Here is a 21750-nt window from a genome sequence, read left to right on the forward strand (position 1 = left end):
CTGTATGGACAGGTCAGAATGCTCCACCTCAGAAGGAGGAGTGGTACCACCATAAGTGGTGAGGAATACCATCTACACTGGCAAGCATATTATGTGGTTAACTTAAGTCATGTTACTTGTACTTGTGTGCTGATCATGTGACTGTAGTAGGTGTATATTTGCCACAGGAGTTACTTCCTGTGTTTTTACAACTGAGCACAGTGTTTGGATGAACACCGCAACGTCTTGTCAACTTGTTTTTATGTAGACCAGTGACTTTTAATAAAGAGTTTGTTTGAAACTGGGCCAGTGACTTTCCATCATCTGTCCCGAGCAAATTTCACAGACAGTGCTGGACTTGTATGCACAATAATTTTCGAGACCCAAAGGCTCGAGAAAAAATTGTAATTTCTCAAATGTGTGTACGTGTGATGTTGAAAAAAGAACGTATGCACAAAAAAAAACGTGTATATGCCTCTTTCACATGTGAAATCTACAAAACTCAAATGATCTTGAAATTGTGCGCAGCTGAATGGTTTCAGATCTCCACCTTGTAAACGCCCCCTAATTAATATCATTAGCATATAAAAGAGCACCATTCAACATCCAAATTCTTTACTTGAGAATGGCGAGTGGCAATAAGTGGCAAGAACTGCCTGTTGGCAGAAGTGGAGGTTCGCTTTTTGGGAGCTTCTCTATGGAATTTAACTTTAATGCCATGCAATTAAAAATCATGCAGACTATATATTAGGGTAGCATAGGGTATTCTTTTAATTTATTAATTTGTAAAGTTCTTATTTCATGCTATTTTAAAATATTTGCTGCATGGTTAAGGTACACTAAATATCAGTCAAAACTGTGTTGAGAAAAAAACCCAGAACCTGCTGGTTTACTTTTATTTGTGTACACTCATAATAAAAACTAAATACTGTGCACAGATATTATTTTTTGGCAGATACCGATATTAACAAACAATTATTGGTCGATACAGATACCAATATGTGTCACTTCCTCTCTTTTTTGAAATTTTGTCATCAAAATAGATATAAAATAATTTGATCATATTTTAAATAAGGTTTATTGCTGCATCATCAAATAATTTTTAATAAACATGGATTGGATCCATTTAACATTCAGCAGGCATACATATAAAGACAACAGAACAAAGATATATATGAAATAAACAGTGCTTTTTAGGTAGGTTTAATAGTTTTCAGGTACAGAAATAAAGTAAACAAATGTAAAATAACACTGCATATTCTTCACTGTTTAAAATATAAACATATTAATCCTTTATTGTAACAGCCTTTATTGTGATTAATCTTCTAATTTGTTTTTGTATACATTAACATTTTTTGTAAGTTTAAATATGTATGAGATCTGCACCATCTCCTTTACTAAGGCGGGACTCTTATTTTGACGGGTGTTCTAGTCTACCGTCTGATGAGAACACACAGTTCTTCTGCAGATTTAAATTTTGTCAGTTTATTTAGCATCCCCCGAAAAGGCATAAGATCTGTATTTGCTAACTATTAGTTGTAATAAGTGTAATAAGTTTGAGTAATGTTGATGATGAGAGAGAGAGTTTATTGCGCACTTCTTGTGCTCTGTATTGTTTAGCTTTTGTGGTGATTTGTTTGGAGTGAAAACGGACGCAATAAACTTTATAAAACATCAGTAAAGGTTTGGTCATCATTCGGATGGGGTGCATCCCTACTATAATGTAAAACAATGCCCTCTGTCTCCCTTCTTCTGATGCATCTCTGATCAATCTGTTATACAGTCAGTGACTGTTTATTTTTCCTTGTACTCTGTCCTGCTCTGTGTACACAAATTTCTCTATATCTGTATTATATCTGTATCTGTATCTGTATCTCTCTCTCTCTCTCTCTCTCTCTCTCACTGGTTACAGGGACTCTCCATAGGCATAATTATTTTTATACTGTACAAACTGTATATTCTATCCCCCACACTAACCCTACCCCTAAACCTACTTATCACAGAAAACTTTCTGAATTTTTACATTTTATAAAAATATAATTTCAGATGATGTATAAGCTGTTTTCCTCATGGGGCCCAAAAAAACAAAAAGGTCTAACATTACTGGTATTACCATCATTGTTGGGACATTTTTTTTCACAATACAGTGTTTACCAGAACCACACACACTTTGAAATTTGTGGTCAACATCTAAGATAAATTGCGTATAATTCATTACATTTGATTATCCATATCAGAAATTGCAAATAAGTTCTATAGAATCTATGCCTATAGAATCAATATTTATAGAAATCTATAGATGTACCAAATGATTCATGAATTAACCATTAAGTTCAGTTGTATTAAATAATAGACAAGTGTATTAAACTGAATGAAAAGGGATGCAAATCAAAAGTTTGATAATAGTATTATGAAAGGCAGTAACTGTGAATGAAACATTTATACAAATGAAACACTTATTTTGTGTAGTAAAAAGGATACTTTGTGATTTTGTGTTTTGTACTAAAACAATTAAAACATGCTGAAAAGTTTGAAAAAAAAGCACTTTTGATGATCTGTTGTGATATTAGTACTAAGAGTTTGAAAATTTACAAGTTGCTTGTAAAAATTGCATTAAAGCAATTAAAAAAAACTAACTGCACATAATGTAATAGGCTATTGCATGAGAAATGTATTACATTATGATTACGACTTGTAATGTAATCACAGTTCATAAGGTAATACCAGCACATAATGCATTGGTGAAACAACTATACACTGGCATTGCAATTACAATTATGGCATTGCATAGGTTGTAATTTCAGATTAAAGGTGCAAAAGTTCTTATTTTATTTATCTATCTTTCTTTCTTATTTCACAAAACTAAGCTGTTAACAGGGGGTGTAGAATTTTTATAAACACTGTACATGATTGTAAATTGTACTGTATTTTTCAACATGCCCTCTGATGTACATTCAGATTTTGTTTTTCTGTAACTTGCATTAAAGTGAAGAAATGTTTGCTTAACTTGTGCTCCGTGCTGCTGTTGGTTGAAGCAGATAAACTATCTCTCTCACACACTCACACACACACACCCTTCATTGCTATATTGATACTGTGAGGGTTTTGTTTTGTTTTTGTTTGTTACTGCATTTGTACACAGTGTTGGTATTTAACACTGTCATTTAACAATATGTCTACCTTATGTAAACAAGTAGTTGTTGTAATAATAATAGTAGTCAGTAATCTGGTGGATTTCGTTGGCAGGTTAAGACTGGATTTAGATATTTTGGAAAGGTAGGCTACTATAAAAGGAATTCCGACACTTTATGTTTAATAAAAGAAAACTATAATAAAAATAATGACATAAAATTTAAATCTGTTGCATTTCGCTGGTAGTTTAAGAATGGATTTAGATTTTTTAAAATGTAATTTAAGGAAATACTAAAATTGTTTTATGTTTTTAAATAAAAAAAAAAATGTAAACTGTTTCTGTGATCAGAAGGGGAGAAAAAAATCTGTGATCTTTTTCTGTGATGTAATATAATATTTAACAGTATTATGTAATACAATATTCTTTGTTGAAAGTACCTGCATCCTGGAGAAAAATCTTCTTCTACAGATCCTTGTGAATCAGCCATGATGAAGCTTCACGTCAATCTGATTAGTTTGATCTCTTCCACTGACTCTGAATCAACAAAACATTCAGACACAAAATTACATGATTAAATTAATTAAACAACATTCATAATTTAGCTGAACATATCTCGAGAGGGAGAAAAAGGATCATGTGACTGTTAACTCAAGATCAGTCATGTTTACACATATGCTGTTAAACTTCTGAAGAATCACAGACATCACCAAACACAGAAGAAGCCTTGAAGTGAAAAAAACCTTTATTAAAGATTTTACATCTAACAAACAATCCCTTAAAATGTCTTCCAGAGATTCATATTAATATGAAGAAGTCACACTCGCCTCGATCAAACTATTACAAGAAACAGCTCAAATCCTCCAGCTTTAAAATCATAAAGACATATGGAAATTCCTGCATAAACTCTGATGCTCTGTTTTCTGTATTGTATTCATATTTCATCAGCCTAAAATGGTGACATGAGAACTTACTTTCACTTTTAATATGAGTGAGAGAGAGAAAGAACTCTGGTGAGAGATAAAACAGTCTGATCCAAACACAGACCCAGAAGCTCATCACCAATAACATGCTAGTATTAGCAAATAAATTTGAATATTATAATATAAGACAGTATAACAGTAAATAGGCATGTGTCACTGTAGTGTGTACATTGCCCTCTGCTGACAGAAAACAAGTGAAGAACAATGATCATGTTTGTTCTGCAGAACTGGGCAGGGCTGCACGTGTCACTCCACATGATATGAAATATGTTCGTAATCGGTGATGGATGTAGTAGATGATCAGGAAAATCTGTGCAGTTTCACAAAGGCTTCATTATAATACTCAGAAGAAAAAAATAAACATTAGATTGTATCTCGCAATGTCCCTGAAATTATTGTTTTGCTAAATTAAACTGGTCTTTAGGCTAATGCACAAACAACCCCACAGCATTTAAACTAAAATGTATTGGTTGATTGTCCACAGCAGGGAGGTCAGGTCTGAATTATGAATTAAATGATGAAATGTGATTAGGCCTACTTCATATCACCATAGTATGAGAAAGGAAATGAGAAGTAGGCCTGTATCAGTCTTGTTTTAATTTAAAGGTCCCGTTCTTCGTGATCCCATGTTTCAAACTTTAGTTAGTGTGTAATGTTGTTGTTAGAGTATAAATAAAATCTGTAAAATTTTAAAGCTCAAAGTTCAATGCCAAGCGAGATATTTTATTTAACAGAAGTCGCCTACATCGAACGGCCAGTTTGGACTACATCCCTTTACTTCCTTCTTTAATGACGTCACTAAAACAGTTTCTTGACTAACCTCCACCCACAGGAATACACAAAAAGGGGGCGTGGTCTTGTTGCGCTCCCACGGAGAATAGCAAGAGTTGCGTTTGTAGAGTGTGTTTGTCGCCATGTCGTCGAAACGCTGTTATTTTCATCCCGCAGTCCAATCACCTTTGTTTGGCCTTCCCTGGGACGCTTTACTTAGAGGTCAATGGTTACAATTTATGTAGTGATGGCAAAATGAAGCTTTGTGAAGCACCGAGGCTTTCCCCTCAAGTGTATAGTAAAAAGGTTCATTACTCGAAGCTTTTCAACATAGTGCACGCTAACAACATCTTGTGGTCAAAAGGTGGAAAAACTGCCTTTGTGTCCTAGACGACAGCTATTTTTGGACTGTTTCATGTAATAAATCAGTTATATGTGTTATGAAAAGCGTATAAAACAATGTAAATTATTATTATACATAAAAAAAGTCTTTCACGTGTCATTTCACTTACACAATTTGAATAAATGAGTCTGAATAAAATTTGGGGGGAGAAATAGGCAAGCTTTGGCATATATTATCAAAATAAATGATTGTCATAGAATGAAGTATGAACTGGGAATAAATACAAACTGAACACATGTAAATATTTATTCGTATTATGGCATATTCTTTTGCTAAAAAGCAAATGACACTTCACATCTGCGCAAAGGTTCATGTTATGTGAATCAGAATACAAAGCAGTCACGTGGTTGTGTGCGAAAACGAAGCTTCGGACGTCACCGATCACGTGGTTATGGCAAAACGAATCAAGCTCCGATACAGTGCTTCCACTGTGAGATGTTTGTTTCGTTTTTCTGATACAAGCTTCGAAGCCTCTGTGTCAAACGTCACATCACTAAATTTATGTTTAACTCGGTTCCCGAAAATTATAATCCACATGTAAAACTATGTGCAGCACTGAGCACTTGCATCTCCACGTTATGGTAAGAGGCGTGACCTTTCCGGGCAAGGTTCGCTAAGCTGCTGTCGAATCACAACACAGGAACCGCTGGCACAATCAGAACTCGTTACGTATTTCTGAAGGAGGGACTTCATAGAACAAGGAAGTCATCAGCCCGTTTTTATGACAGTGGAAACAGTGGTATACAGATAAGTAAATTATGTGAAAAATACTGTGTTTTTTTACACGCGAAACATGAACACATGTTATATTGCACACTATAAACACAATCAAAGCTTCAAAAAAACACGAAAAACGGGACCTTTAAAGAACATGGCAATACACACTTATTTCACAGAAGCCATGTCGGGTACAGTTGTATGTTTAAATAACACTGCAACAGACCAATAGACTGTCTGCCTTGTAAAGTTTTATGAACATGCTGTTCCATGTTATTTTAAAGTAACGAAATAGAAATGATCTCCGAAACCCAATAGTGATGTCTGTTTTGTGAGGGAATCATGTTAGCCGATTCTATTAGATGAACATGTTCACAATAACATTGAATGGTTCATTTGTGAATTCGATGATCAAACATGCAGCAGTTAAAAGCGAGTCAATGTTATCCCACTCAAATGAGCCAAGATCCTAGAGAAATATGATATTCTCAGATCAAGTGTCCTAATAGTTAGTTAGATACTTTATTTATCCCAGTGGGAAAATCGCAATTTAATAAGTCATAATAATGTCAGACTGAGTACTAACCTATTTTAGGTCTATCTTTCTTGTGTTGCATTAGAAAAGTCTCTTTTACTGGAGGTAATATTTTATTAGTGTTTCTCTACTTTAACTTACAGATTTTTGTTAACTTTAAAGGATCAGTTCTGATCCACACTGTGAGCGTAACCGTTCTTTATGGCTCTTTAACCGATCAAAAGGCTTATAAAAACGCTGCAAAATAAGTCTCAAAGGTTATCAAAGATGCAACAGTGTGTTCGCATTCAATGCAGAGAACAAAATGTGAATGGCTGTGCATTTATTTGTGTATTAAATTACAGCAAACACCATGTGTATATTGTGTTGCATGTAATAGTAATTTGCAGTGTGCGTTTGTTGGAAGCTTTTTTTATGCTTTTAACAAGAGCAAAATAAAACTGAAACAAAAGCTGTTGCTGTGCTGTCAGTCTCACTGGACAGCTTAACCACGCCCACTTCTGTAGCATTTTTCAAAACTGTGGTGGAAACTGACTGTTGCTGAAACAGGCCGTTTCCTTTAAGAGTGAGTCAAGAGAACAAACATTTTATCTGGTCTTGTCCCACTCAAATGAGCCAAGATCCTAGAGAAATAAGATATTCTCAGATCAAGTGTCCTAATAGTTAGTTAGATAGTTAGTTACTTTATTTATCCCAGTGGGAAAATCACAATTTAATAACTCATAATAATGTCAGACTGAGTACTAAACTATTTTAGGTCTGTCTTTCTTGTGTTGCATTAGAAAAGTCTCTTTTACTGGAGTAATATTTTATTAGTGTTTCTCTACTTTAACGTGTTTGTTTTTGCTTTGTAAGAGTTTCTGCGCCGCACAAATTCTCTTCAATATCAATGTCTTCGACACAAATGCGATTCATCCATATTGTGAGCGTAACCGTTCTTTACGGCTCTTTAACTGATCAAACGGCTTACAAAAACGCCGCAACATAAGTCTCAAAAGTTATCAAAGATGCAACAGCGTGTTCGTAATCGATGCAGTGAACAAAATGTGAATGGCTGTGCATTTATTTGTGTACTAAATTACAGCAAATATGTGTATATTGTGTTGCATGTAATAGTAATTTGCAGTGTGCATTTGTTGGAAGCTTTTATTATGCTTTTAATGAGAAAAAAATAAAACAGTTTGAATCAGAAGCCATTGCTGTGTTGTCAGTCTCCACTCTTCCCCCTCCACTCCACAGCTTAACCACGCCCACTTCTGTAGCATTTTTCAAAACTGTGGTGAAAACTGACTGTTGCTGATACAGGTGGTTTCCTTTAAAAGCAAGTCAGGAGAACAAACATTTTATCCGTCTTGTTGCACTCAAATGAGTCAAGATCCTAGAGAGATAAGATATTCTCAGATCAAGTGTCATAATAAGTCATAATAATGTCAGACTGCGTACTTTAACTTAAAGATTTTTGTTAACTTTAAAGGATCAGTTCTGATCCATTAATGAATTGTATTACCACATTCAGTGTTTTGAAATCGGCCACTATATAAGTCGTTATTTTGTTTTTTTGGTGCACCAAAAATATTCTCTTGGCTTTATAATATTAATATTGAACCACTGTACTCACATGAACTGATTTAAATATGTTTTTACTACATTAATGGATCTTGAGAGAGGAAATGTTATTGCTAGCCTTACTGAGCTATATCGGATTTCAACAAAAATATCTTAATTTGTGTTCTGAAGATTAACGAAGGTCTTACCGGTGTGGAACGGCATGAGGGTGAGTAATAAATGACAAATTTTCATTTTTGGGTGAATTAACCCTTTAAGAGTAATGCATGAATTTACATTGATTCATAAATAAATAAATAAAAAATGTGCCTCCTCATTTCAGAACACCACTGCTGTCTGGGTAACAACTATTCAAATTGTTTTACACCTGAAAGAGTTTTTGTAGGCCTAAAGACGTCACCCTTTAATGTCAGAGAATACAGTTTATGGATAATAGCACTTTATACTGTAAAATCGCATAACTATAGTTGATTTTATAGCATGGGCGAGGCTAGCCCCTTTTTAGGGGTGCTGCAGCACCCCTAAAAAGGAGCTCAGCACCCCTAAAACCTGGAGTAAGAAATGTTGTTATTCTAAAATTTGTTCCGATTCCGAAACCATATCGGTGAGTACTGGAGTCAGTATCCTGAATCACCATGGTACACCTATAATAAGTGTTTATTTTCGGACTATTTTAGTCCAGCGGGTCGCCACCGCTGTGGAGTAGCACAGGACCTGGGTGACTCGTCCATAGTCATAAACAGAGAGAAGTAGCGCCGGTTACAATGTTCTTCCGCAAGACACATGCAGTTCTGTTTATTAACTGCTAGAGCGTGAAACAAAAAAAGCAGCGCAACAAATAAACTGCGTACCTGTGTAGTGTGTACGTGTGTCTCTGTTGTTAAATTTTATCATTAATTTGATACTTATTTTATAGGGCTGTAACAATATGCGATATGAAACCGAAATCGCGATACGCAGGTCCACGAACCTGTATCGCGATGTGAGAAGGCAGAATCGCGACACACCCCTTCCAACTCCCCGAGTTATCCTTCCTGTCCAGATCCAATGCTACCACATTTTTAAATTACTATAGGTATTAGGGGTGTAACGATTTATCGTAGATGGTGTGTCTCAATCAGCTCTCTAGTTCAGTAAGTGTTTCGGGCACACACTGAATCTTGCAAGCAGGTTTAAACGTTTCTCATGTCAGTCTCTTGCATGGTTGCGTGAGAAAAGTCGTGGCTTTCTTTCACCGCAGTGCACAGCAACAGCTGTGCTCACAGAAAAGCAAAAGACGCTTGCGATGCTTTGCTTTAAGAAGTTCTGTGGGGCCGTTCACATATTGCGTCTTTTGTCAAGTCAGTCATTATTTTCAAATGTAGCCGCGCGGCAGGCACGCTCATAATGGGATCGACGCGCATGCAATTCTCAACTTCTCAGAATGCCGCAAGCGCACCGCAGGTCGTGTGACAAGAATCAACCAATCAGCTATGGCCTTTCCGTAACAAAACATCAAAAGCTCAGCCGAACAGCTGATCATAGCTGTACATGGTGGTTTTTATATCTTATCTCCATCAATATATCTCGTAGTAAAACTAATGCAAGGGCTAGAAATCATTTATCCTTTGCAGAAACATCCTGATCCTCTTGGAGAGCTCAGTTCATGGTTGCATAGCAACGACCGATGCCACGGGAGCGCAAGCGCTTTGGAAAGAAGGAGAAGCGGTGCGGCCGCGCCTTCCACGCGGTTTTAGACGCGATATGTGAACGGCCCCTATTCATAATTCTAGAGAACATTGCACTAGTGCAGACTTATATACTGAGGTTTTAATTACATTATTTTAATATAGTCAGCTGTGAATTAAAGTGGGCCGGTCTAAGGCATGAAACTCCAGGGCTGAAAATGAGTCCCAATCCGGCCCTGGTGAAAACAAACGACATATCACTGTATACCACCAGTGAGTATGTGTGAAAACACTCACTGTGGCTTTGTAAATGAATTGTTATTCATTCCTAGATTTATATCTGTTATTTTTCAGTTGTGGCTGACTATCAAACTAGACAATAAAAGAAAGTTTAATGTTTTTCTTCTGTATGCAACCAGATATGTTAGAGATAGCCATTTGTAAATAATTTACAGAAGATTAATTACATTTTGTTGTCCAAATACCTGTTACTTTGTTCAATGACAATAAAGTTGAATCTAATCTAACCAATCTGATGACTGTTTTTACAAAAGGAGGCACTTGGAGTTAATAGTCAGGAAAACCAGCTGAGTGAAGAAGGTTTTGTTTGTTACAGGGGGCGGTCTGTGTGAACTCTCAAAATTAAGCTGGTGTTCTGAAAAGGTCTCAGAGAAAAAAAAAAAAAAAAAAAAAAAAAAACTGGATTTGGAGTTAGTTGAATCAATGTTAAAATGATAAAGTTATTTTTCAATAAACATATTTTTAGTTTTTGTGTGAAAAGAGGGTGGGTGGTGGTAGTGGGGCTCATTGGGTGCTCAGCACCCCTAAAGCTCGAACCTGCTAAAGTACATCATAACTAGAGATGAAATGGTTTGAAAATTTCATTTCGTGATTACAGTGACCAAAATGCACACAATTATCATGGTATCATCAAAACGTGCTGCTATTACACAATTCAATTCACCATTTTATCATTATATGTCGAAAACGAAAATGAAAATGTAAACCAACTCTGTCAACAGCTTCGCTTGCAGAACAGCAGGAATTCCATCGCGAAACAGGGTATTTTCTAAGAAATCATCCTTTATGAAAGGTGGCACATTTCACAAAGACACGGCATTAAAAGCATCATTTGTCACTAAACCACACTCCACCAATTCATTTGCCTTTTCTACAGTAACGTTACTCAAAAAACATACGGCATTGTTCATTAGAGATCACAGAATCAAAATCTGTCGCTAAACATCAGTAACCAAAGTCTACAGATCTATAGATATTATACTGAAAGGGACTTTGACTCTTCTATTCTCACCGCAGACGCCACTTTCACTTCATGACGCAGTATTAAAAAGCTCCGGATGTTTTCGGGAAAAATGGGAAAAGGGACTGCCGCTCAAAAGACAACAACACTTGACTTCAAGACTATATCTATTCTTAGTAAAGAAAAGTTTGCAAACACACCTGCACACTCTCTCTCACACAGCCAAACGAGGACGGAGGAATCGAAAGAATGTAGTGTTCTTCACTTCATCCTTCAAGCAGGGCCAAGTAAGGCTCGCTGCAGCCTGGGGTGAACGTCCAACCCCGCCCACGTCCAGCCGGATCATTTACTGACTCGGTTCTTTGAATCACGTTCATCAAAACGAACGAATCTTTTTTCAAGACATTTCGTTCATTTCATCAGAATATAATTAAAATGTTACGTGATAATAGCCAAATTCCCCAACACATCAACTTGCGCGACGTTTATCACATTTAGAATAAGAAAATAAACTGCAATGCAAGGCCAAATAATGAAAAACATAAACGATTGCTTGGTCTGTCAGTTCAGCACTGGCTCTGGCTGATCAGGAAATACGTCACCTCCACGTGAATACTTTACCTTTTTTTTAATCATTCAAACAACAATAACATACAGTATGTCATGAAACATTGAATAATTTTACCTCAGCATTGCAACACTGGCAGACTGACGCTGTGGCTAGCATAGATGTTTATATTTTGATGGCTTGTGTTATAATAACGTAGTGAGGCAAAAAAAAAAAATATAATAAAAAAATAAAATTATTTGTGTTTTACTAACGTCTACACCTACCCCAACCCTGAACCTACCCTTAAAACAATGCAAATACAGTAATTAAAGGGACAGTTCACCCAAAAAAGAAAATTCTATCATTTACTCACCCTCACCTTGTTCAAAATTTGTATAATTTTCTTTGTTCTGTTGACCACAAAGGAAGATATTTTGAAGAATGTGTTAAACTGAACAGTTTTGAGCCACCATTGACTTCCATAGTAGTTTTTTTTCCTACTCTGGAAGTCAATGGTGCCCCAAAGTGGTTACACACTTTATTCAAAATATCTTTCTTTGTGATACCAGTTAAATAAAAAGATATGGGGAAATAAAACTAACAAATACTTTCTTTGAAAAACTAAAGTCTGAATGTTTATTGTACTGAAATCCTATTGATATGTCACTTGCATAATAATTGCAATATATTTTGATCATTCAAAATCAGCGCTCCATTCCACTCCTGCGAGGCACCTCATAATGTTTAACACTTTTTTTCCATTTATCCTCCACATTTCTAATGTGTGTTCTCCATGTTAATCGTGAGTCAAACCACACCCCTAAAAACTTTCAACTTTTTCCTAAATTGTGTTTAGAGGAGCGAAGGCTCGTGGTCACAGAGAGGCACAAAATCACTCTCCAGGACATTCTCGTTCTTTGTTTCTTGCTGGTGGAACAATCTTCCTGCCTTCATCCGGAATGCAGAATCCCTGGCATTATTCAAAAGTCAGCTGAAAACTCATCTCTTTCGTGAGCACTTAACCTCATCTTAAAAAAACAAAAAAAAAAAAAAACTTCTTATTTCTATCCCTTTCACTTCCTCTAATCCCTTTCTATTGTAGCTTATATACTCTGAGCACTGCATAAAACTTGTATTGTGAGCACTTCTTGTGTCTATATGCCTCGTCATGAAGACTCGCTTGTTGTTTTCCTTACTTGTTAGTCGCTTTGGATAAAAGCGTCTGCCAAATGAGTAAATGTAAATGTAAATAGAGGATAAAGGAAGGAAAGCCCATATACATAAAGAGTCTGTGGTGGCAGTATTTTTTGAAATGGAGAAGGCATACATGTTATGGAGATAACTAATAATTAAACTTTATGGCTTATGGGCTAATGATTGAACTTCACAAGATGGGAAAAAGAGGGAATGGGAATATATACTTTCTAAAAGGAAGATCTATTCCAATTAAAATAGGAACAGAAATTTCAAAAAGGAATTTCGAAAAGGGGAGAATGTGAAATATGTAGGTAAGAAATTGTAAGAAGGAATACAACAGGTTGAAAGGTGAGGGATGGAATGGGAGTTTCAGTTTTCTGTGAAATAATAATAATAATAAAAAAAAAAAAAAGATTTTCTCATGAAAGTAAGGCAGAGATAGTTATATGGAAGTAACCTCTTCTATTCTCACCACGGATGCCACTTTCACTCCATGAAGCAACATCAAAGACCTCTGAATGTTTCTGAAAACAGAAAATGGCGCGCTACACAAAATACAACAATACTTTAAACTAGACTATGCTATCTAATTTTAGTACATAAAAATGGGATAGAAAAGTTTGAAAACACACCTGCACACACTCTCTCTTCTCACAGCCACGATCCACTTGCCCCGCCACACTCGCGCCTGCGCACAGACAGAGAGAGAGAACAGGTCCAAGTACACCTGCTGGCTTGTTTGTTTTGTTTTTCATATCTTTATACTACTGGTATCAGTCTCAGGCAGGTTTGTTAAATAGTTTGTCAGGTCTTAAATGGAGAACCTACTTAAAGAACTTGTTCCACATTATTATTTCTCATGCAATATGGGGAGGAAGAAAGATCTTTCTGAAGATTTAAAAAAACAAAATGAAATGATGCAATGTTATGCAATGAAAACAACTATTATTTTGCAAAAACTGAATGGAGATTATCAAACTATTATAAGATTTGTGAGTGAGTGAGAGCACAGAAGAACTTGGTCGGATAAAGGCTTACAATGGAATGTTTCTGTCAAAAAATGAATTGTTATACAAAAGCCATTGTTGAGCAGCAAACACTCAAAGTGAAAATGAAAGTTCCAACAAGACTGTGACATCTCTGTGGGTGTCAAAATGACTTCTGCAGGGTATGTGGAGTTTATTACTGACTATTTTCTGCTATGGTATAAAAAGATGGATACTAACTTCTGAAATAAAAGTTAACTAACTTCATGCACAACTGTCAGCCTGCATGAAGAAGTTCTTAAAACTCCAGAGACGCCTGTATCTTCAAATATCTGTTTGCTGCACAACACTGGCTTTTTTCATAGCTGTCCTTTTAATACAATTCATGTTTTGACAGAAACTTTCCTTAATAAGCCTTTATCTGACCAAGTTCTCCTGTGCTGTAAATTACTCACAAATCAATCATCTCCATTCAGTTTTCACACAATATTAGTTAGTTTCATGCCTTTTGCATAATAAAATCTTACTCCCCATATTGCATGAGAACTCTGACTTGACCTGGAAAACTAACAAACATGTCTGAGACTGATACCAGTTATCTAAAAAGATATGGAGAAATAAAACAAACACTTTTCTTTTTTTTCTTTTTTTTTGAAAAACTAAAATCTGAATGTTTATTGTACTGAAATCCTAATGTGTCACATGCTTAATAATTTGGAACAAAGTGCATATTTTAAGGATTCAAAATCAGCGCTCCATTCCACTCCTGCAAGGCACCTCATAATGTTTAACATTTTTTTCCATTTATCCTCCACATTTCTAATGCGTGTTCTCCATGTTAACCGCGAATCAAACCACAACCCTAAAAAATGAAAACTTTCATCTTTTTCCAAATTATTTCCACACAACTGTCTGCCTTGAATAGATCTTCCTTACAGAAAGCCCATAATCCAGTTAAAAACTTTCCCTCCTATTCTCATCTTGGGAAGTTTAAACATTAGTCCATAGCCTATAAAGTTTAATCATTAGTTATCTCCATAACATATCATATGCCTTCTACACTCAGAAAATACTGCCACAACAGACTCTTTACGTATTTGGGCTTTCCTTCCTTCATCCTGTGAACACAACACTGCATCTATTGTGTCCCTTCCTCTCCTATATCCACTTTGAGATTGCGTTATCACGCCTCTCATTGATCATTCTTTCCACAAGTTTACACATATGCAAAGTCAATGCTTTCCTGGTTTATCTGAATAATTATTGTTCTTATCTTCCAGCTCTCACAGAGTTTTCTCGTGATCACAGAAGCACCAATGACACCACTTCTGCCATCCATGGCAGGCCAACTTCTGCAGCAATCAGGGAGTCCTGCTTCCCTGTATATAAACCGCAGCTACTTACTGTTTCGTCATTCTCACTCTCTTCCCCGTGGAAGGTTTTCGGAAGCTGTTCTCAGACTTTGGGGATTATTCGCTAAACAGTTTTCAGACGGAGCCACAAGGTAATGTCCCAAATGCAGTACATTCTTGACATTTGTTGAGTGACTTTATCACTTAAGGGTGCAATAACTACCGTGTTAAAGTGAGTTTTCTGCTCTTAAGTTTTCTATTTATTTTCCAATTTTTGGGTGATCACCACGCACCGAAAATAAGGAAAAAGTCACAGCACAGCTCCGTACTCCCTTACGAAAATTTAAATATATTGTGTTCCCTTTCGATACTTCACTCGTACTGCGTATGGGGAAAGGTCTCCTTTTTCCCCGTTACTGAAGCCTTTTTCAATAACGCAGTGTAACTGCATCGTCATTGGTTCACTCATAGACAAGTTGTTGAACCAATGATGGCGCTGCAGAGCAACAGAGCGACAGAGCGCGCGAATATTTCTGCCGAAATGGGCGGGGTTTAGGGCTATATAAGCGGGCGTTTCGCCATAGGATTTCAGTTCTCTCTCCTTCAGCGACGACTTCACATCGCTCCTCGCTGATCTCCGGCTGAAGACACTACTCTGCTTTATTAATTTATCCAGTGTAAAACTTGGACACCACCACACAAATGTGGCTTTTTGGTCTGTCTCCCCAGAAAGCCAGCAGCTCAGCCTCACCCAAGCCATCTGAATTTCAGACCCTCAGGGAGAGGAGGACATTCGGACTATCAGCCTTCCCGTCCCGCTCCACCACAACAGCCAAAAACGTGGCCCCTCGGTCAAAGTCCAGTTTTGTTAAACCGAAACAGTCTTTCACAGCCGCAGCAGCGAAACACCAGTTGGCTGCCCCCCAGTGGAGCAAGAAGATGTGGTCGACCTTCGACGCTGGTTTGGCATCAGGAAAGGTTTGGAGACAGCACTCAGGGTTTCTCTGTCCCATCTCTCCAGAATGATTCCTCTCTACCTCCCGCAGGGAAAAGGAGAAGGAATTTAAATGTGAAACCTAGTCATGTGGACAGTTCAAAGTCCAATGTGTATGGCGGGAATATAGTCCATGTTCCTCAGGTGCCCCGCAAAGATTTGTCTCCCCCTCCACCTATGAAGTTTGTTCTGAGGGAGGAAAGACAAAAGTTCATAAGCAAAAAAAATTAAACATTCACAAATAGAAACGAATGTCTCCTTCACTGGAGCTGTATTCACAACCTTTGCCACTAGCGTGTGTTGTAGCACCGCTAGTGAGCGAAGACGGGAAGGGCATACTGTGCATACACAGTTTATCCCTGGATTTTAACCACCCCTATCTATGCTATCTCGGCATGTCATGTTGGTCTTAACTTGGGTACTATTGGCCAATACCCTCTCGTATGTCGATTTATGAGAGGTGCAAGTAGGCTACATCCAGTATCGAAACCAACTCAAGAAAGTGGTACTAAATGCACTGTCTAAAGCGCCTTTTGAGCCCATTGATAACACTGCCTTGAAGCTGCGTGACAGAACCCTCTCTGGCACACTAAGTTCAAGGAGTGAGTAGTCAGGTGGTCTGGATGGAAATGACAAACAAACAATAATTCAGCTGAACGGATCCTGAGAGTCAGAGTAACAGGATCATGAGACGTGGCGTTCACTCAAACACAGTCATATATTATTAAAGAGAAAACAAAGAGAAAAAAACCCCACAGACAACACAAAACACCAATGACACCACGTTAATTTGAAATAAAATGAAAAATATCTTTGAAAAATATATTTAAAAAATTATTTATGTCCTTCACAGAAAATATTATTACGGAAAACGAAAGTCACCTGTAAAGCGTCTCGAGACCTGAACACTCACCTTGATCAACATAAAGATTAAAAATCTCCTCCACCTTAGTTTTTCTAAAGGTTACTATAAACATTTGATTCTCTAAATACAATCAATTCTGGCTCTTTAAATGGCGAAACATGAACTCTGAACATTTACTTTTATTTGTGAAGTGCTTGATCTCAAGCCTTTTAATGTTTACAGTCATTTGCTTCATATAATGTTAGGATATACAGTAGAGCAGGGCAAATTTGAAGTGCAGTAAAGTTATTTTAGTTTCAACAATTGCTTATGGTGTGTGAGGGACCGTCTGTAAACTCCACACACAGTGCAAAAACAGTAGCGATGTCCTATCGCTCAATTCAAATAACTTGTAAGTTTTAACATAGAGAATATAGCTGCAAGAGGACTTCACTGGGTTTCAAGCACCAAAGGCTCATGTAGATGATACCGTAATATTGTTGTAAGGTAATATGGGTTATTAAGTGTTTCTTTATGGGAATATTCTTAGTGGGCTATTAAAAGAGACAATGTTGTCTCTTAATTTTATTTTTGGTAGGCCAAACATTTAATAATCTTTAAGCATTTTGGAGATCACAGATTTCCGTGCAAACCAATTAAATTTTGTGAAACTATAGGCCTAATGAATTTCTATGCATTTATGTAGTTTTTTTGTGACGTTTGGACACAACTACATATAATTGTGTGCACAAAGTCCAGATGTAACAAAAATAAAAAGTATATTAAAAATGCATAGAAATTGTTTGTGGTTTTTCATGACAGTGCAGATGAGGATTTATCCTGTCTGCAAAACTCTTTCCACACCTTGAATGATAAAAGAAAATATTATGTTCATGGTTTTTTTCTCCACATGAGGGCATGTGTGAGGCTTCTTTCTGAGTTGAATAAAGTCGTTCTTTTGTTTGTTTGTTTTTTCGCACGAAAAGTATTATCGTCGCTTGAGAAACGTACGGTTGAGCCACTGTAGTGGCATGGACTATTTAAACATTTTCTTCACTGACTTTCTGGACGGACAAGTTTGGGCCCCCTTAAAGCCAATGGAGGAGTATTCCACCGCTCATATTTAATCACAAAAATATTAATTTGTGATCCGAAGATGAAAGACAGACTTACATGGTTGTATCAACATGAGGGTGAGTAATTACTGACAGAATTTTCATTTTTGGGTGAACTATCCCTTTAATGCAGCATTTCTGTGTGAAACATTTTCGCAGGTGGCTTTTTATTTTTATCCTGTATAATTTTTAAGGCTCTGCACTTTATTTTTTTTTTGTTAGTGATTTCTTTTGGGGTTTTTTTTTTGGGTGGGGGGTACTGATATTACTTAAAAAAAAGATTTACACATCCCACACAGATCTTCTCACTTTCTTTCTTCAATGTGATAAATGTATGTTTTTGAACCCCCCTTACGAAACATGATGAAGATTTGTCTTTATTTAGCTCACCTTTGGTTTATTTGTTTTTAGTTTGGTAGTTTAGTTTTAACTTCACATCAATCACTATCAGACTAAAATAAAGTTTTAAAATTGGCAGTGCACAGATTTCTCACAGATTATTAATGTATTTCTTTGTTCACATCTTAACAATGAGGCTTTTCGGTTAAAGAAATATGTAGAATAAACGCAAGAATAAAAAAAACATAAATGTAAGAATGTAATGCAATACTTCTGTTTTGCTGCTCCCCAAAATTAAAGAAAAACATCTCTACAAATTCTGATATTTCATAGAAACTGTATTTGAACAAAGTAAAAACAACTTTATCTGAACAATAAAGTAAAAACAACTTTTTCTGAACAACAGAGTGAAAACAACTTTTCCAAACAATAAATTCAAAACATTTTCATTTTCAGAATCTCCGATTATGTATTTGATCAATGAGAGTGACTTGATGTTTGCGGCTCCTCATCACTATGAATATGTATGTGTTTGTTTAAGTGGCTTTTTTGTGTGAAACTTTTTCCACACTGCGAGCAGCTGAACGGTTTTTCTCCAGTGTGAATTCTTTGGTGATTTGTCAGTTGACTCACTGATGTAAAGCTCTTCCCACACTCGAAACACATGTGATCCCGTACAACATCATGCAGTTTTTGGTGCTGTTTCAGATTGTCCGGTCGTGAAAAACTCTTTTCACACAAAGAGCACTTATGGAGCTTCTCGTCTGTATGCACCATCAGGTGCCTTTTTAGAATTGATGACGATGTAAATTTCTTCCCACACTGATTACAATTATATGTTTTTTCTCCAGAGTGACGATGCATATGATAACGGAGACCCGACAACTGTATGAAGCTCTTCCCACACTGATGGCATGTGTGCGGCTTCTCTCCAGTGTGAATCCTCATGTGTTTGTTCAGGTGGACTTTCTCTTTGAATCCATATCCACACTGAGCGCATGTGAACGGTCTTTCTTCAGAATGACTTTTCAGATGCTTTCTGAGATTTTCATGTGTAACAAAGGTCTTGCCACACTCCACACAAGCATGAGTTTTCACAGAATGGATCTTTTGGTGCTTTTTGCAATTGGCCAGCCGTGAAAAACTCTTTCCACACACTGGACACAAGTACGGCTTCTTGACTGCGTGAACTGTCAGGTGTTTGTTGAGATATGATGAGGATCTAAACTCCTTGCCACACTCATCACAGCTGAATGGTTTTTCATGACAGCGCACATGACGACTGAGATGAATCTTTTGTGAAAATCTCTTTCCACACTGTTGACATGCGTAAGGTTTCTCTCCAGTGTGTATTCTCATGTGTCTGTTAAGGTGGCTTTTGAGCATGAAACTCTTTCCACACTGAGGACACGTGTGAAGCTTCTCGCCAGTATGAATTAGTTGGTGCTTTTTAAAGCTTCCTTTTAGTGTGAAACTCTTTCCACACTCGCAGCAAGTGAAAGACTTGTTGGTCTTTGTAGTTCTTCTGTTTTTGGATAAATTCTTTTTTGTGACATTATCATGGTTCTTCTCTTCATTCAGCTCTTGACTTTGCACTAGGACATCCATTTGGTCTAAAATAAACAGATTAAGAATTTTGAATCAGTTAAAAAGATCAAGAGAAAGCAACAGAGGTCAAGTATTAGTTTGAGCATCAAGTATCAGGTCTGCCATTACCTTGTTAATACAATCAAATCTGGATATCAGCTGCGATACAATGGGTAACCTGTGAACCAGAACCACAGACATGATAATAACATCAACACTGTAAACATAAAATACCCAGCCTTTTCATTTTAGTGTATCACTAATCATTTAGATGTATTATCTGTAATGTGTTATTTAATCATTCCAATATGCATTGAGTTCAGTATGCTTGTAAAAAAATACATTTAAAAAAATTAAATATATATTTTTATTATACCTCTAGTCGGGTCATTCAGTTGGTGTTGGACTGGACAGCATCTGCTGGGAATTTTGGGATCCCCAAAATTGATGTTGGAGTCTGTGGCTTCACTGCTGGTGTGAAATAATGTGGCTAAAAGCACCAGATCTGGCAAAATCTAAATAGAAACACATAGTATTTTATTAGGTCATTTGTGTGTTTACTTTGATAAATGCATGTGCTAAATAATAACACTTTTTATGTTCTATATTAATATTACTAATATTGTATGATCCACATTGTCTATGCAAAAAGTTTAAATATATGATACTCTATAAACGGCATATAGTTAGTTCACAATTGTAAAGCAGAACAGGATAAAATCATTGGATAATAAAGATAAATATAGATAGTGAAGAAAAACAAAAGCAGGTCAGTATGTTCTGCAGGAACATGTTACTGTCATTTATTTTTCCTGACTCTTTAAAATCCCATAAATAAATGAATGTGCAAAATCTGGTTATTCAACAACGAATATTTATTAAAATGCGTATTTATTACGCTCAGTCAGTAGATTACTGTTATGATAAACGTTTGTGAAATGAAAATATTCGCATGACGTTAAATTAATTTACAAAATATAGTGTAAAGTTATCTCTCAAGGCATAAAACGCTAGAATTGTCTGTTTTTTTATCAGAACATGACACGATAACGGGACTAGCGGGCTTTGGACAGAGTGGCACGTGAAAACTGCGAAATTGATCTACTGAACAGAAAATTTACCTCCACGTGTGAATCTGCATCCGCCATTTGTCGACGACGCTCCACAATTCACACTCTTTACAGCCTCATCAGCGTCAATATTAACGACCATTTTCAGCTTGAACCGGTCAGAATCTCAGCACTGACTCTCCTGTCGCCTCTTGCACCGCTTTCGAGGCGTGGCTACATGAATCGCTCCGCCCACAACTACTCTCATAAGCTCGTCATCTTTCAGTCATGTGCTCGTAGTTTGTGTAGGTCAGAGCATTGAATGATGATGAGCAAATTAATTCTTTTATGTCGCCCATAGAGCCATCAATAACGCACGGAAAAATATTAGTTCAGGAATCGTAGCCTATTTTGCTATTAGGTCTTTGAGAAGGTGTCGATATCTTCAGTTAAAACATAATGACAGACTGTTTTTTTCTATAATGTAGGCCCTAGCGGAGTAAAAAGTCGGATATTATGCTGTGGATGCAGTGAAAATAATAAGATTCTTTAGATTTTTCTTTCCAGTGTCATTTGGTTCTCATGTAACTGTACAGTGTACACCAACATAGCCAGATACAACAATGCAATATATACCAGACAATATATGGAAATTTAACCATTTAGATGGTTTCTTTTACAGAAGGCAGTTCTTTTCCTTTTAATATAAAGTGAGGAATTAAATA

At 36.5% G+C, this 21750-nt stretch overlaps 2 protein-coding genes across 3 annotated transcripts in view; both read right to left on the reverse strand.

Moving 5' to 3' along the window:
* The window catches only part of LOC137005405 (NACHT, LRR and PYD domains-containing protein 12-like), a 110744-nt gene extending 99377 nt beyond the window's left edge, over positions 1 to 11367 (reverse strand). For both annotated transcript variants that reach the window (XM_067366277.1, XM_067366278.1), the window contains exons 1-2: positions 11213 to 11367; positions 3550 to 3646 (exon numbers count right to left, since the gene is read on the reverse strand). In XM_067366277.1, the coding sequence (XP_067222378.1) occupies positions 3550 to 3599 (50 nt within the window). In that variant the 5' untranslated portion in view covers positions 3600 to 3646; positions 11213 to 11367. The remainder of the gene's footprint in view (positions 1 to 3549; positions 3647 to 11212) is intronic.
* A 7487-nt stretch (positions 11368 to 18854) lies between these two features.
* LOC137005419 (oocyte zinc finger protein XlCOF6-like) lies at positions 18855 to 21234 on the reverse strand. Its single transcript, XM_067366312.1, has 4 exons — positions 21098 to 21234; positions 20353 to 20491; positions 20106 to 20154; positions 18855 to 20002 (listed from the first exon to the last, which is right to left on the reverse strand). The coding sequence occupies exon 4, from the start codon at positions 19995 to 19997 to the stop codon at positions 18867 to 18869; it is 1131 nt and encodes a 376-aa protein (XP_067222413.1). The 5' UTR covers positions 19998 to 20002; positions 20106 to 20154; positions 20353 to 20491; positions 21098 to 21234; the 3' UTR covers positions 18855 to 18866.
* Positions 21235 to 21750: the final 516 nt, after the last annotated feature.

The sequence above is a fragment of the Chanodichthys erythropterus genome, chromosome 17 (genome assembly GCF_024489055.1).
Source record: "Chanodichthys erythropterus isolate Z2021 chromosome 17, ASM2448905v1, whole genome shotgun sequence".
NCBI lineage: Eukaryota > Metazoa > Chordata > Actinopteri > Cypriniformes > Xenocyprididae > Chanodichthys > Chanodichthys erythropterus.